The sequence below is a fragment of the Maniola jurtina genome, chromosome 12 (genome assembly GCF_905333055.1).
Source record: "Maniola jurtina chromosome 12, ilManJurt1.1, whole genome shotgun sequence".
Taxonomy (NCBI): Eukaryota; Metazoa; Arthropoda; class Insecta; order Lepidoptera; family Nymphalidae; genus Maniola; species Maniola jurtina.
In genome coordinates, this window is record NC_060040.1 from 7,675,747 (window position 1) to 7,694,325 (window position 18,579).

At 36.5% G+C, this 18,579-nt stretch overlaps 1 protein-coding gene across 5 annotated transcripts in view; it reads right to left on the reverse strand.

Annotated features, from left to right (window-relative positions):
• LOC123870360 (proto-oncogene tyrosine-protein kinase ROS) overlaps positions 1–17,077 on the reverse strand; it is a 44,240-nt gene extending 27,163 nt beyond the window's left edge. For 4 of the 5 annotated variants that reach the window (XM_045913625.1, XM_045913626.1, XM_045913624.1 and 1 more), the window contains exons 1-2: positions 16,705–17,077; positions 13,694–13,753 (exon numbers count right to left, since the gene is read on the reverse strand). In XM_045913625.1, coding sequence (XP_045769581.1) covers positions 13,694–13,753; positions 16,705–16,869 — 225 coding nt within the window. In that variant the 5' untranslated portion in view covers positions 16,870–17,077. The remainder of the gene's footprint in view (positions 1–13,693; positions 13,754–16,704) is intronic. The other variant, XM_045913627.1, reaches the window with a different exon arrangement.
• Between the last annotated feature and the right edge of the window lie 1,502 nt (positions 17,078–18,579).

Here is an 18,579-nt window from a genome sequence, read left to right on the forward strand (position 1 = left end):
ACTAATATACTATATACTACCTATATATACCTATATATATATACTACCTACTTACTTAACATGTAGGTAAATGTGAAACTAGTTACAATTGAGGGCAAGCATGAAAATATTAATTAGGTAATCAAAAGTAGATACTTAATAGTAATTTCAAACTTACTCGGGCTTAAAGATTTCCATATCATAAGAATTTTAAAATAGGTACCTATAGGTAATGGTAATGATATGCAGTGCAGTGCTGCTTTGACGGCTTTAATAGGACTTTTCCGTCCCTTCTTTCCGTCAGTGACCCTTGTCACAACACTCCGCCCATCCATAACCTAGCCCTTCATAAAATTAGTTAGAACCTTTGAGATGGTTCTTAGATGTGTGAGATGGTTTTATGTAGGTTAGGTATACCATATGCTAAAATAACAATGTTTTTGAAATAATCTAAGTGTAGATTACCTATATGGGCAGGTATTAGTGGTACTCATCGATGTGTATTAGTTTTTTTTTTTGCTACTTTTGTGCCCCTAACTTCAATTAGTAGATATGATTGATTCTGTCCTTAGGATACACATATTTAAAACAACTTTAAATAAAAAAAATAGTCAAGTGCAAGTCAGACTTGCACACGAAGGATTCCGTACCATCGTACAAGAAATAACACTTTATTGTTATTTATTTTTCATGGCGTTAATTTTGAAATATATATATTTTTTGGTGTTATATTGACAGTAGAAATACATATTCTGTAAACATTTTAACTCTCTACCTACTAAAGTTCACAAGATACAGCCCACTAACAGACAGACGGATGGACGGACAGCGAAGTCTTAGTAATAGAGCCCCGTTGGCACCCTTCGGGTACGGAACCCTAAAAATCGTAAATCAATTTAAAAAATTGAGTGGCGTGTTCTATTTAAAAGAGCATTGTTGGAAAGTGGTTACACTTAAGCTAATAAAGCTAAGTAAATTAGAGCCTAATTAGCCAGCATCCTGTCTCGTGCCCTAATAATAACAAAACAATAGTTGCTCCCTTTGGAGTCATTAAAATTGTCGCTCCACTTAATTGCTGGAGCGATTTCGGAAACGCTCTCGGAAGTCCAATTGGGAGCGCACTGCGCAGGCGCGCCGGATGCAGGGCTAGTGAAAGCACTCATAGTTTATTTATTAAGTAATTATTGTGATATTAAAACTTATCTTGATTGGTCAATCTTTTTGTACTTTTTTTTGTTTCGTAAGTTATACCTCACAAGTAGAATCTAACTAAGTAAATAGGTACCTAATTTAGATGATTGCTTTGGAAATTGAAAGACGCACTCCTATATTCATTTATGCAATGCCGATAAAATAAGCAAGCGCGCTAACGAAATAAATCCACTAATATGTTTTTTTTTGTTTCTTTTAGTTATTCATTATGTTCTATGTTTTTATTTTTTGTGATAAATTCAACAAACCTACCTAATTACTTATCAATCCATACTAATATTATAAATGCGAAAGTGTGTCTGTTCACGGCCCAACAGTTTAACCCATTCTGACGAAATTTGGTACGGGCTAGCTTATATCCCGGGGACGGACATAGGCTATTTTTTATCCTGGAAAATCAAAGAGTTCCCGTGGGATTCCTAAAGACCCATCCGCGTAACCGATTCGTATGTGGTACCGAGGTCGTATGGTAGCTTGCGTCCCTGTGATTGACCTAGGCAACTTTTATCCCGGAAAATCAAACAGTTCCCACGGGATCTTTAAAAACCTAGATCCACGCGGACGAAGTCGCGGGCATCCTCTAGTTCTAAGATATTTATATCGTTAGTTCGCATCTTAACCCCGGCAACTCCAACATTTTATGTTCGTAAGATAGCTACTCGTGTACCTATTTGCTATAATATTATTTAATTAATAGATAAGTATAACTGGCGCCACTGGATAAGTGGATGTTGCTGTTTTTCGAATTAGATTCGTTACTGACCTTAGATAAACTTTAAGATACTGTAATGTAACCCATATAAATATTTCATTGCACGAGTACATCATCTGCCACTACGCGTGTAAGTCATAATCTTTCGCCATAAAGTTTATTGCTGAGAATCACGTTAGTACACATAGGTACATACTTAGAAGTTAGATATTATGTACCTTGATCCTATATAAAAGTAAATTATCTATAACTTATAATTGCAGGGTAGGCGCAATGTTATAGGTAGGTAAATAGGTAAGTATATGAAATGAAACTGAAAATACTTTTCCTGAGATCATTAATAATCACAAAAATATTACAAGTTAGGATAAAGCTCAAAAACAAACGCTAAAAAACTTTGTAATACCACCTGCTACTATTACGACTGTCAAACGATTCATGTTCGGAGTCTACATAAATTCATTCATTTCATTTTCATTTGATACCAAACTCTATATGTACTAACATTTACTTATATAAAAAATTCTTGGGAGGTTTTAGGGCACAACAGCCGCCATATTGGATTTTCCATGACGTCACGTAGCCAATGACATAAAGTCTATACTACAAAACGCTACGACCTTGCTACGACGATGCCATCGACACCTTAATACTTAATGAAATCTAATTAGTAATTTGGGGATTATGACGATAACGGAACCGATAAGCATACATAGACACCTAAAAACAACCTTTTCCAGAGTCCCAGAGTTGAATAAAAACTGCTAATCACATTTTTAATCCACACGGAGTCTGGAAAAAATCTCACTCTGATCCGATTTGTGTTTATACAAGTCGTCTAAAATATTTAACAGATCCAAAATACGTGCGCAGGTCACGCGCGGGCCCACGCCAAACGGTTGACTCCGGCAATTGGATAATGTTGGGGCAAATTGGGACCCACCGGTGGCTTCCCGTTGCCCCGCTCTTCGCGCTCTCGAGAGCTCTCTGTTCTAGTATACTTGCTGGCCTCTATCAGCCGACCACGTTAGTACGATTGCCCTTTGCTTTACAAAAATGAGCAAAGAATTAACCAATGGTGATATCAAATCGAATTATAATATATAGGCCGGTATACTACATATATTATTTGAATATGTTCGTAATATTCAAGTCCATTAGTCATTGTGTAGATATGTACATCGAATGGCTGCATGTTTTGTACATATAAGTAGGTATCTATGTGGTTTGCAACTCGCATGATGTTAAACGGATATAATCTTTTGTGTCATTATTGTTGGGCTCGGAGTTTAACACAATGATTATGCTCAGTATCAAGTGGAGAATTATTCTATTTTTATTATTCGTGCAATCGCCGCTGAGAGTCCAATAAATGGACAATAAATCAAAACACTCCATGGTTGAGTGCACTCGCGACAATTTCGCTCGGCGGATGAACATGGTTTAGGGCCCTCGGTCGCGTAAAATCACCTATTAAAGGATATTTATAGGCATTTATGAAGAACATTGAATTTGTCTCCGTAGTCAGTAGGTCCCAAACACATGCCTAGATATGGTGTGGGCAGCGTAATCTGGCTCTAAATCGCCTTCTGTCGCATCACATCAAAGTATTGGTCTACGATTTCAAATTGTAGAGTAGTATTTCTCGTTTTCAATTATTAAAAGACTGATTGTGAAACTGAAGAAATAAGTTTGGTATAAATGGGAGAGAGAGTATTCATAGAAAATGAGGTATTTTATCAGCGAGGCCTGTCTCCTTGGATGAATTAAAGCCTGACTCTTAAGGGAATCAGATGGGCAAAGAGATGCTGAACGAACGCAATGCGATTGTAATGCGCGCGCTTGCGGCGGGGAACGCTCAACCTAATGAGGAAATAAGAATTAGCGGGCGACGAAGCTGAATGCAGTTCTCTATAGACATAAGTAGGTAGATAGAACGTAGTAAAGTTTTGTGAATATTAACGTTATCTGCTAAGAATTAATATATTGCAGCACTGCGTGACCTAAGCCCGCACTTAGGTAAGTAACGCTTATTTATCCGTGACCTACCCAGTACCCACCTAGTCAACACCATGAAAATTTTACATTAGGTACGATTCAATATTATGTGACCTTATAGTCAAATACTGCATGGTGTGAGGTAGTCCATTGTACGAACGCCATGCCATGGGCTCTCGTCTTGAATAATTGACTTAGACTACCTAGTCATTTCAGAATTCTCGTGATCTAAACCCAAATAATGCATATCCTTGACTTAGGTATCTAAGTGTAAGTTTTTACAAGATAGATATGGACTAGGTACGTAATCCACGGATAGGCGTTTAATTAATTAGGTTATGCAGTGTTCAAAAAATGTATTACCTAATGCATGGAATAAATCTCACGCCATGTAATAACAGACTACTTAAGTCAGTCGTATCCTAAATTACCAAAAAAGTTCTCCTTTATGCAATTAACAGAGTTAATCATCTTTAAATAGCCACCAGGAAATACCATACAGTTGTCTTTGTTTCCATTTAAAGCTCGACATAAGAAGTAGGTGTACTAATAAATAAACTGAGTCTAGGAATTAAGACGTCTGGAACTCTAATAACGCTTAGTACTCAGTAAGGTTTATTCATAGTTTATTTTAATTTGTTCAACTTTCTATAAAATATGAAGTTTCTCATAGGTAAAACAAATAAAATTTGGAGGTAGAGATTCCACCATGGGGGGATGCCTCTATCAAAAATAACATTTGACATAATATCGTTGATTCCTGAGGATCAAACCGAGAGTTGCCTCACTCTAGTTCACTCTGGCTGTGGTATAACCACATAGTGGGTAGACCAGGTGAACGGTACCTATTTTTTACCCGACTGCGGCAAAGCCAAAAGGAAGAGTTATGATTTTAGCGGTCTATGTATGTAGGTATGTATGTGTGTATGTTTGTATCCAGATTCTGTGATTTCCACCGCAGCGCCTAAACTACTGGGCTTACTACCGTCAATCGATTCGTCGTAAAGGTCTGGGTGACATAGGCTACATTTAATACCAAAAAAATTGACCTAACGGATGTTACATGAAAAAAAGGGGGGGTCTCCAATTTTTTTTTTTTTTTTGCTATTGTATCGAGTCGGGTGTCGAATGAAAGAGGAGAAAATTCTGAGTTCATAAATATAAATGTACTACAAAATTAAAATATGCCAAGCGACAGAAAAACGATTTTACTATAATATTTAGCGTTTATTAAGACGAGCGATCGCAGTCGGGTTTTAGTTTTCAACTTTATCTTGTTTAATTTGGTAGGTTGGTACTACGTAAAATTCGCCGTGTGCTCGTTCCTGAAGAGTTTATCAAAATATGTGCGATCAGTGTTGACTGCTGTGTGATGTCATAAAGCGTTTTAAATAGTTTTAAATCTTCAAAACGAAAACAAACAAAGTTAATTAGTGACGATTGCCCAACGAAGGGACCGAGACATCTTCATATTATCGCATGTTTCAATTAAGTAGCTGGCCAATTGCCGGCATCGCACGATAAAGCGCGGTCATTCCATGCGCGGTCAAAAAAAGTTCTCGTGTGAAAACTGATCCATTCTAGTTTATTGTGAAACTTATGAAAACTATCTAATCTGTAGGTAATTACTGGTTAAATTAGGCTTACAGTCACTAATTTTTTTATTAAATGGTTTGTTTAAAATGTACTCATAGAAATAAAACTAAAAAGCTAAAACTTTCAATGGTACAATGGTCAAAACATCATACCTAGGTATGATGTAAAACCCGTGCTAAACATAAATACTTAGGTTTGTTAGATATTTTACATTGAGTTTGTCCAGAACATCGTCATTTTATAATAAAATAGGTAGGACTAGGTACCTTTTTTATAGACCAGATGATACAAGCTAAGCGCGTTTGTGCACTCATTTTGCATTCGTTTTCATAAAAAATACGATTCGAAGTGGCCGGAATACAAAACTTACATACGCCTGTGCATTCATTTGACTCGTATCTATTTTGACGGATCCGTATAAACACGAACCCAATGAGTGCACAAGCGTACCGACATTTTGTATGACGGTCTTGTAATTAAATATGTATAATTAATTATGTAATAAATAAAATCGACGGGAATTGTATTTTTACGAAAACAAATACGAATCGAATACCTTATGAGTATAATCGAGTATGAGTGCACTTAAACGCCCTTAGATGGAGGTATCATATTAAAAGTGGAGAGGAAAACTGATGCCGGAATCTTAATAAAGTTAGTACTTAAGTAAGTAGGTAATTCCTTGTAGATACTCCCTAGATAAGTCTACCTATTAAGAAATTCGGTTAAAAAAGAATTAATGGAGACCTCACTGATCGCCTTTGTTGGACTATGTACCTACGTGTATGCGTAGTCTGTAGATACACAGTTTATTTTTTGAAACCATTTCGTCGCTAAATAGTATCTAAATATACAAACATGTATAGCATACATATATAGCTTGGTGTAAAAGAGTACAACGATTTACATAATTCTGAATATTCAAATACCTATGTAAGGTACCGTCACAGGTGAGGCAATGGCCGAGCTCGTTTCAGTTCCGCTAGGTGCAAACATTGTTTTGACGGTTTTGCTCTACTGGATGGCGTTAGGAATATTCTAATTCGGTCAGGACCCTAACAAGAATTCCCACGTTTTAGTAAATACAATTAACGTAAATTTACATATTTTTAATGAGAATAGATTCGTAGTAATTGCATATTGCATTGCTATGAAATATTAATGTCCACTTACAGTTGTATTTTGTGTCAAAGTAGTACAAATACTTCGATAAATTTTCAAGGAACGTACCTTGCTAAAGAGCAACTCATTTTTGAAAGCTGAAAATGCCTTCATCCGCATTTTTTTTCACGACGGTTTCAGCAAAAAAATTAAAATCTGTCCACATTCTAATTAGGTGTAAAAATGTGCGTAAGTGTGCCAATCTGTCCATCTACCTGTTAGATACGTGTCCACGCCTTAGCCAATGGACAGATCTTGAAGCGGGCACGGAGCTTGCATCCTGGAGACGGATATAGGCTATTTTATCCCGGAAAATGTAACAGTACCTATCCACGGATTTGTTAACAATCTAAAACTACGCGGACAAAGTCGCTGGCAAAAGTTATTAAAAATCTAAATTTCACTTCCGATATTCGACGTTGTCATGCTCACCGTACCGTAGCAGCATTCCTCTAGAGCCTACACGCATCAGTAGGCACAAACTACACGTACACTCTGTCATTAATTTTGCTATTATAATGAAACCTTATACTAAGTAATTTCTAATATGATATTATTAAGTTTAAGTTAGTAATTTGAATTAATCATCCAGAAAAATCCATCTATTTTTGTAAGCTCAAAATCAAAAAACTTCTGTAATGATAACAAAGGTAGGCTTAAGGCTCATAAAGTCATAACTCATCGTCATCATTATCATCATGAGCACCTTCACTCATCCGAGCACGAGTCTCCTCTCAGAATGAAAAAGAACTTACGCCATAGTCTGCCACGTTGGCTCAATACGTATTGGCAGACTTCACACACCTCTGAAAACATTTTAGCAAATTCTCAGACATGCAGGTTTCCTCACAATGTTTTCCTTCACCGTCAAAGCATAGTAAAGTAAGTAATTGCTTAAAACGCACATGACTCCGAAAAGTTAGAGGCGCCTGCCTGGGGTCGAACCCACAACGAATCCCCGACCTCCCGAAAAGAAGGTCGACGTATATTATTGACCACTCTGTCATTGCAGGTAACCTGCGGTTTATATTAATCCTATCGAAGCTACAATCTAACTTTTTTATTTACGAATCACGTAAGGTTCGTGAGATTTTTACCCCCTTAACGCCACAGTGGCCACTGCAACCTGAGTCAAGAGACAATCTAAATATTCCTGAAAACTGGTATACACACTTACCTATAGTTTAGTTATAGTTTAGTTTATAGTTTATTTACGTTTATGTTACGTTTCAGTGTTTTCAAGTCATCAGACGCAGCAGGCTGACTTTATGTATAACTAGCTGATCGCTCGGTAGAAATTTGATATACTCGTACCTACTCGTACTACTATGCCTATGTTACTTCTGGATGAAAGGAGCTTTCCAATGGTGAAATAATAATAATTATTAAAATCGCTTCAGTAGTTTCAAAGTTTATCGATTACATTAGATCCTTACAGATTCGATTTTCTTGGCGATAAGTTAACCAATTTGCTGCACACGAACTCTTTATTCAGGACAGTGCGTTGTATGAAACGATGGAATAAAATGTACTCTAAAATAGATCCGAGGGGAGCTGGCTGGCAACTAGCAGCTTCCTTCCTGCGTCCATCCGGCGTCGAGTCTCACGCGACCCCCGCCCCGGCCATGGTGGATGACCACCGCGCCGGATAGCCATGTCTCCATAACCAGAGTCAATAACCCGATCAATACTGCTCAATCGGTTGTACGAAATCTCTGAGCTAAACTAAATCAACATGTCTATCTACCTTTGAACCTTTTCCACAATGTTCTTCGCGGAAAAGTCTGTCAATTTATTTCGAGATTTGTGTAGGTACAACCGAATCAGCGCCATTAATCAATTAAAAGTAGCTGTATATTGGTAAAAAATCATAATTATTGAGGTTTTGTGCGGAAACGAAATTTTTCAGTGATAATACCTATCTATAGCTAAACTAGCTATCTAGCCTAGTCTATCTTGTCTAGCTATCTGGATAAACTTTGAAAGTAGTTTCCGATAAACCAATTTTAATAACATTTGAAAGATTTTAATTTTCCATTACATTTTATACTTACTTATATAGATTTTCTGAGAAATTCACGAGATGAAAGTGTTAATGGGTTATTGGGAACTGAATAAATCGACAAGTAAGTAGGCTAGTTGTTAACAAATACATATAACAGGAACTGGTGCGATGTAAACACGATCTCGGAGTATCCGTTACTGAACAGGTACTTATAAGGGAATGCATTTTGTCCATCACACCTTTCGTGCAGTGATGATAGATACACGAGCGGAGTGTCTGGTGATTATTTATTCAACTAAATGCAATCTCTGGTAGTGGAAGAGAGGGACCTTTAGACTGTTTTTATTCAAATATAAGGCGTGTTGGGGTAAGATCGACGCTGGGATGGAACCGTATGACGAATTCGGTTGTATCTGTTTACGCTAAAAAATTAAATATACCAATAGAGTTAGAATCACAGACTTTTGCTGCACTGTTATATTATGTACTAGCTGATGCCCGCAGCTTCGCCCGCGTGGATTGGCCAGATCCCCTGCAGCATCAGGATTGAGGAGTTGGAATCCAATTTTTTTATGAAACAATGTCACAAAGTTCCTCTATCGATAAAAAAAAAATTACGCAAATCGGTTCAGAAATCTCGGAGATTTCGGTGTACATAGGTAGAAAAACACAACTTCCTTTTCGAAAGTCGGTTAAAAAAGTAGCCTATTTTACGCCCTGTCAATCCTCTACTTGTCTGTGAAAATCCCGTCAAAATCGGTTCAGCCGTTCCAAAGATTAGCCTTTTCAAACAGACAGACAGACAGACAAAAATTTTAAAAACGTATGATTCAGTGTTGGTATCGTTCAAATAACCATATGAGCTTAATATGAGGTAGTTATTTCGAAATTACAGACAGACACTCCAATTTTATTTATTAGTATAGAGTATAGACTAGATGATGCCCACGGCACCGCTCGCGTGGATTTAGGTTTTTATTACGAAATTTCAAATTACAGTTGAATGCATTTCCTTACAGCATCTGTGGGGGACAAGTAGGGGTCGAAACGAAACAGCATACAGACAGTCAGACAGACCGACACACTTTTGCATTTATAATATAAGTATGAAGTACCTATTTATGGATTATTAAAAGGATATTGTGGTGCTTGGGTAAAAAGCACCGAAAACCCACGTAGGTAAACATGTCGCGATGCAGTTTTAGTGTGAAATCTATTGTATCCTATATGGAGTGCAACTACGTAGGCACTTATTTGCTATATAAGCACTTAGTAGCGTGTGGTAGCGTGGCTCTATGGAAACCGCCTTACGTCTGCAGTAGTTTACCTACTGTTTATCAAACTTTTATTGGGTAGACACCTAGTCTCTCAACCCAGAAGTCGATTTGTAAATATAAATATATCTATTCGTATACCTATTATGAACCAATTAGACTTTTTATATTTTTATAATTAAGTAGGTAAGTACTTTTTTTTGTACCTATAAGATGCTTTGCTTGATCGGTGGATTCGGCCGTGGTTTAGCCAGTAGGCAAAACTGTACCGCCCGGTACGATGCTTGCAATGTTGATTAGGGATATAGTAGGTATAGTATAGTAGGGATGTAGTAGTAGTAGGGTTTAATAAAACTGCCATTATGGCATACTTTATAACTATAAGTTAGCCCGCTTCCATCTTAGACTACGTCATCACCACCAGGTGAGATTGAAGTCAAGGGCTAAATGTATTTTAATAAAATAAAAAAGGGTATAAATAGGCAGATTAGTTTTTAGTACCTAAATATTTTTAGAATTTGTTACCCAATGACAAAATATTATATTATTTACATTCAGAAAATTCCTACACGCACTATTTACCTACCTACATAGATGTTACTACGCCACTACAGAAAAAGCGACCTTAATTTTTTTTAAAGCAACATGCAATAAAATGTAACACCAAAATTAAATGCTATACAATCTTCACATTATTGTAACCAAAAATATATGGAAACAAGTCAATTGGCTTCATTTGCTGTAACGAGGGTGCGCGCCGCCCCTTCTCCTCACTTAAGAGTTTTTGCGTTGCGCGGGCGCATAAATTGAGACCGACTGATAATTTTGACATTAACCAGTAGTAACTGTCAAAGTTTGGGGGAAAAAGCCGTTTTGTGTCAATTTACTTGTCCTAAAAATGACGGATAACGTTATTACTCGCTTGAAAAGTTAAAATGAATAACATACAGTACAGTTTAGAACAAGCTGTGATAGCCTAGTCACTAGTGGTTAGAACGTCCACCTTCTCAGGTCGGGTGTTCGATCCCAGGCATGCACCTCTAACTTGTGTGAGTTATTTGCGTTGTAAGCAGTTAAATATCACTTGCTTTAACGGTGCAGAAAAACATCGTGAGGAAACCGGCATGCCTGAAGTTCTCCTAAGGTAAACTCAACTGATATCAGCCGCGTCTGTGGTTTTCATCCTAATTTCAATAGGGATATAATAAATCGTGCGAAAAACAAATACATTTTTGATTGGTTTTAAAGCTAGCGGTGTTCAAATATGTTTGCAAAAAATTTGCATTACTGGCGATAATTATGGAGCACAAGAAATAAGTAAAACGAGAGCCAAACTCCGTATCACTATTCACTACGAATAAACTCCTCTTATAGGCAAAACAATCATAGTTAAATGTTAAAGATACACGGAACTAGGAATCAGCCTAGCATTCTGTGTAAAAAAGATAGGTAAGTAGGCAGGTAGGTAAGTACTTACATGATAGTTACACTTTACAGTACCTAGCGAGTTGCGACCATGGATATGGTAGGTGGTACCTAACTGGTAGCGCAGTGCCGGTTACGCTCTAGTTCAGTCAGTTTAAATTAAACCTGTTACAACAAGCTAACTTAGGTTTAGGTTAAAACGAGATAGCTAAATCTGTTCACAAAATAATGGGCTTATTTTCTGGGAATAAACAATTTCTGAAAGTACTTGTGTAGGTAGGTACTACCTAGACCTACCTACCGTGTAAAAAAATCCAAAATATTTAGAAGCTCAATTGCTGATCTTGCTAATCTTAGGCCCTAACCTACTAGATGATTCCCGCAAGTTTGCCCGTGGGGATATACTTAGGTTTTTTAATTCCGCGGGAATTCTTTGATTTTCTGGGATAAATAGTTGCATAAGTTTAAGTCAAGGTAAGCTATCTCCATCCCAAACCAAATCCGTCCAAAAGTTTTTTCGTAAAAGAATAACAAACACACACGCACACACGCACACGCACGCATGCACACACACAAACACACATACCAACTTTCATCTTTGTAATATTATTAGACAGGTGATAATTACAACAAGATACTAAAACTAACCCATTTGTTTGCAACAAGTCCTTGGTCATTTTTGTAAAGTTCCTGACACGGTAGAAAACTTAAAGTTTTTTTGGAGCAACTAAGTACAAGATTATAAACGGTTACCTATTCTTAATCTTAATGAGCAACTTTATCGAATGTTTTTGACCGTATTCATTTTTAAGGCCTTCCATCGCGCAAAAGGGGTCAGAGGTTGATATGATGCGACGAAGTTATCTGTTGGTAATTATAAACGTAAGATACGAGTAGGTAATTATTTTCGTATGGTAACCGAGATTTCAACGGTCACCCCTGAGAGCCTCTTTTATATTCATAATAGGCACATGTAATGATTTATATCTGGCTTATTTAAATTATAAATAGAAGCATCATAGCCTGCATCTATCTACCAACTTATACATCTATACTAATACATAATATTAATATATATCTAAGTGGGATTGAATAACAAATCTGAAAATGCTTGCTATTTAATTCAAACTCGGTAAATTAATCGGTAAATCGGTAAATTAAAATTATTATCCTTTAGATTACCGAGTCTAATCTGAGAGTCATCCGCCATCATTAATTACACTTCATCAAGAATATAGAGAGCCATATACTTAGAAGGTATTATAAATATTTTGTACATCAACTACAACTACTGTATTAGGTTACTTAGGTAGTATTTTTATTATCAAGTAATACTTACTGCCTACTTAATAACGAAACCCTTACAAAACATTTCGTAGCTAATTAACTAAGCACCTCTTAACTTTACTAACTCCTAATTTCCGTTAAACATAAAACTATTCCGATATGGCAATGTAGAGCTACGTATTAAGCAATCAGTACGATAAAAATAAACAAAACAATAATTTAAAGTAACTGTAAAAAAAACTATAATAATAAAAATCAACTTATCGGCTTCGAATAGAATTTTACGATTTGTTTGCGTAGTATCAAGTACAATAATAATATTCTTAGTAACTACCTACATATTTACGCATAAATAAAATTGATAGGGGTATTCGTAATTAATTATTAGTAAACAGTTGATTCCAAAGTAATAAATATTATTAGATTTATGTGCGACTAAGTTCTACATTATAATGTAGGTAAATGTTGCACTTTGATTGATCATATGATTTCCACTCTGCATAATATTAGTGTCTTGTCGTGTTGTATTCTTGTGGAGAAGAAATGGTTATCTTTTAATTAAGTACATTATGAAACCTTGAAAGCAAAAATCTTAATTTTTTTTCCTTACCATAAAGCTCCATTATATAATGGTAGCTTTATTGCTACTACGATCTAGCCTAGCCTATGGGCTAATAAGTAATTTTATTCTAGCTTAAACTTCTACTAAAAATCTTAAATTAATGTTCATGCGTTTGCAACTATTACAGCAAATTGCTTTGATAGTAATAAGAAGTACGAGGGGTATACCAAAAGAAATCAGATAGATACTCTTTGCTCATTAGTTTGATACTGGCAAGTTATGGACTATATATCCCGGTGCGCGAGTCTGACGAGGCATGGACTAGCCCTTGGCTGGTTATTTTATTCAAATCAGAAGTAATGGAAGTACGAAACAACATAAAGTGAAATTGTTACATTTTTTAGGTAGGTACATGTTCACAGACAATATTATGTAAATCAAGTAAGCCTATGTATTGTAACTGTATTTTTATAATTACTTACTTGCTGGACACTGCAGTCAGATCCACAACTGACGTCAAAATGACCATCACCCGTCCGGTTCTGAAAAAAAAATCTCGGACGTATTTCAAAGGTGTCTTGTACAAAAAATATAACAGGTAGGCAGTAACGTTTTTTTGATAATAATCAACTCGAATATCCCCCGGACATCAACCTGATCGCATCCGTTGCGCCCGCGCGTGCGCATCGGAGCATGCCATGCGACATTAGGTTGTGAATTAGACAGTTCGCAGGATGTGAATGTTTATATTGCATTTTATTATAACATTAATTACTAAACTATTTATTAAAATGGTATCCTGATATAATGATGCGAAATGAGTCAAAAATATTTAAATCATAAAATAATACTTTGGTGTATTTACTACTTATTTAATTTATTTCAATTTATGTTGGTTGCTATCACAGAACTTTAAATTAGGTAATGTACCTAAATGGTTTCTGTTGTCTTTTTTACAAAGATCGCAGGTGACCGATTTTGACTCATAGTCACTCCTTTAGTTAGGACTCCTGATGTCATTCCATTCTACTATTGGAAGGAACTATTAAGTACGTATTCTGTGATAGCAGCACAGCTCGACTAAGAAACCGTAGCCTTATACTTCTATAGTTATTTTGATTTCTGGATCATTAGGTACGTATGATAAAATTCTAGCTTAATTAAATCAAATTAAAACTATGTCTTACATAGTTAAATTATTTATTGGTAACGTAGACCGCGATTCGAGATGGTTTTGCATTACAATTTGCTGTATCAGCGGTATCAGCCGTCGAGTAGATTAAAATACAGGATGTTTACTTATTTTAATACTTATACCTAATTAATAAATAGGTCCGACAATATTCATTACTATCGGACTTTTTTGTTATATTTATAAACTCTAAATATTTTTAGCGCAAAGTTAAGAAATCCCAAAAAGTTAACCTCAAGCTATCGCATTACTTTTTAAGACCATACAAGTGCAGGAGAACCGCGCTGGTTCCGCTCACACGCTCGCAAAAAACGTTTCAAAACGATTTTTAATATAAAACGAATGAACTGTTATGTTATCTGTTCCAGACAATGTTTCTTTCTTTTACAAGTTTGTTTTGGTACTCGTAAATTGAGCCTCTTAAAATAGTGGACAGAGAATGGAGTAGAGTCAGACGAAGAAAACACAGGAAAACAGTAAATATTTATGTACAAATAGACAGGCGGACACTCTTTCGCATTTATAATCATTACTAGAGGATGCCTGCGACTTCGTCCGCGTGGATTTAGGTTTTTAAAGACCTCGTGGAAACTGTTTGATTTTCCGGGATAAAATGCCTATGTCAATTACAGGGACGCAAGAAACCTCGGTGCCAAATTTTATACAAATCGGTTCAGTGGATGGGTTTGTAGCCCATGTCCGTCCCCGGGATATAAGCTAACTCTGTACCAAACGTCAGAATCGGTTAAACTGTTGGGCCGCGAAAAGGTAGCAGACAGACAGACAGACAGACACACTTTCGCATTTATAATATAAAATATAAGTATGGAATGGAATGGATATGGATAAATGCAAAAGAGTGTCTTGAATAAGGCAACCTTTTTTGGCAGAACAGATATCTATTTTTATTCAATAAAATATATTGTATTACAACGTATTATGGAAGAAAAATATGTTGGCACATATTTCAATTCGTGAATTGCACTACTCCAGTTTGGAAGTATAATCCAAGGCCGTTCCATGTGTTGTGGACAATACAGTTGTAGCACGCTCCTCTATATTTAGCGATCTCGTTGATTACCGGATAATTGTCAACAATTAGTTGAGCGTTGAACTTGCACAAGCGCCGCCGCCGTTGCGACTTGCGAACCGTTTGTTTGCAAGCATGGTTTTTGTATTTTTAACCCCCGACCCAAAAAGAGGGGTGTTATAAGTTTGACGTGTGTATCTGTCTGTGGCATCGTAGCGCCTAAACGAATGAACCGATTTTAATTTAGTTTTTTTTGTTTGAAAGGTGGCTTGATCGAGAGTGTTCTTAGCCATAATCCAAGAAAATCGGTTCAGCCGTTTGAAAGTTATCAGCTCTTTTCAAGTTATGACTGTAACCTTTACTTGTCGGGGGTGTTATAAATTTTTAATTTACACTTGTGGATTATTATCTATAATTCATAACATTTGCTTATAGTCGGAAGATCTCATAAAATGACAAAAAACAATTTGGATTCACTTTGAAGTAATAAATGTTATTATGGTAGGTACCATAATTCATAACTGACCTAACTGAACTGAACAGCTTCGCTGGGGCGGAATTTCTTCAATTTTTTTTATTTATTTAGTGGGGTCTACGATGTAGAGCAACAGGCTTGAGACTTGAGAGTAGTAATCTTTTTTCTAGACCCAGCGATTTGAGCTGTTTGTCGTTATAACACTCTCTTTTTTAATTAATAAGGTATAGTGCGCAACAGGTTGAGATGGCAATCGGGTTATGAGGCGAGGGACACTCCACACACCCGCACGGCTGTACGGATGTGTGGGGCGTCCCAACCCCGTTTGCCATCTCAACCTGTCGCGTATAGTGATACTTTCATTAGTTGTAGCCCGTTATCGTCTCAACCGTTAAACGCCCACTGCTGGGCCTGGATGATTTCCATTCCACATTCCACAGTTTTTCTATTCTCTGTATAGCCAGCAATAATTATAATAAATAATTAGACTAAAGGCTACATAGTCAAAACGTAAACTGGCCCAAAAAGTTTATAACGAACTACCACCACTGTCTATAGAGTTGTTCTGAATTGTCACAGAGGTGTAAAGAATACTTACTTTGGATTACTCGATTACGGTCTACGATTTTGTATTTTTGTTTTAATTAATACGTGCCGCAACTCCCAATGTTCATTCATAACCTGAAGCTAAAATAGCTGTTTAGAAAGGTTCAGTTAAACTGTGAAATCTTCAAACTCAACCGACTCTTCAAGAGTTTTCCAATATGATAAAAAGATCGTTAGATACAAAACAGACCTGGAAAGGGCATTTTTCACTGCACCGAGCCACAGCTTCCGCTCCAAATTTCTCGGTGATGGAGCCGTAATCGCAGCCAATTGTGCGAGCGGACAAAGCCAATCCGAGCAGCGACAACACTAGCCATTTGTGCCAATTCTGCGGCGGACTCATTGTGCCCGCCATTCCCTTTGCCGATCACACAGACACACAAAACATGACTTGTTTATATAATTTCATAGTCATAATATTTTTATCATTCCTCGAGGATTTTTTGCAACACTTTGAGATCACTGTTTATATTTATAAATATTGAAAAGTTAAACGCACGCACGTCGGATTAACGTTCGTAGTTTGAAAGCCCGGGAATGTTTGTATGCGCGTACGCAACGAAAGCTACTGGCGCACTGAGAGCGCGCGCGCCGCCGCCCGCTGATGCTACGAGGCCGCTACGGTTGGGCGCTACGCCTATTATCCTTTACCTGCTGAGTGCCGTGTCATACTTGTCTTATCATAGTGATTTTCATTAGTATACTACATTTTTATGAGACTATTTTGTGTAGCGTATGCTGACTTTACAAAACAATTAATGTTCTCTTTACCTGATTGCATGTGCAGGACCTTACAAATGCGTGTGTAAACGTGCGAATAAAATGAGAATTATACCATAAGAATAATGTTTTTAACTAACTATAGCCGATAAATTTTTGTATATGTAGTTACGCGATTACTCCGCCAAAGATGAACCGATTTTGATAAGTTTTGTTTGGTAGGTCATACTTGCAAAGTGGTTCCATTTTAGTTCGGTGAAGATCTGATGAATATCTTCGGAAATAGAGAACAGAGTTCTGTTAAGAGTGCATGGATAAAGAGTAAATTGTTCGCGATCAGTGTAATAGCTTAGTGAACAGTTTAGTAGCATATTTTAAAACAGTAGGTCCACTCAAAATTGTGAAAAAAAAAATTTAAACCAACTTCAATGACCACACACACTAAAAAGTAAAAAATAATTTAATTTATTACCGAATATATATTATTATGTATACAAGAGTTAATGTAGTCTTATATTAACATTTTTTGGAGTCGGTGAGCAGTCGTCGCTGTGCGCCGTTATCATCAACGTCATCAACTTAACAAGTGTAAATTAAAAATTTATAACACCCCCGACGATCCAAAGTATTTGAGTTTTCCAAAACATCATTTTCAAATAAATAATTATGTATTTAGGCAACGTCCATCTTGACAGCTTGACATTTGTCTATTGACATAATATTATGAACCTAACGGTTATCTAACCTTCTTTTCTACAAGAAAACTAGAAAAGAGCTGATAACTCTTAAACGGCTGAACCAATTTTTTTAGATTATAGCTAAGAACACTCTCGATCAAGCCACCTTTCAAACAAAAAAAACTAAATTAAAATCGGTTCATTCGTTTAGGCGCTACGATGCCACAGACAGATACACAGATACACAGATACATAGATACATAGATACACAGATACACAGATACACAGACACACAGATACACAGATACACACGTCAAACTTATAACACTTTTTGGGTCGGGGGTTAATAAGTTAGTAAAAAAAACAACACTGATTGAATTTGATAGGGTTTTAATAGTAAGGATTTGTAAGTTTCACTCAGTTAACCTCGTTGCTCCTAATATAATAGTTTACGATCCCGAGTCTCAAAGCAAGGCCACGCTATCGGCCCAAGCAGCACATCTAACACCGCGTTCAATTAGTTAACAACCAGACTTCCCACGCTTTAACTGCATTCCGCGCTCTCAATGATTTCATCTCTATCCCTGAGCGACTGAAGATACCTTGTAAGATGAAGATTCGCCTATAATATTATAATTAAAAGATATATTTATGTTACCCTTATTTAT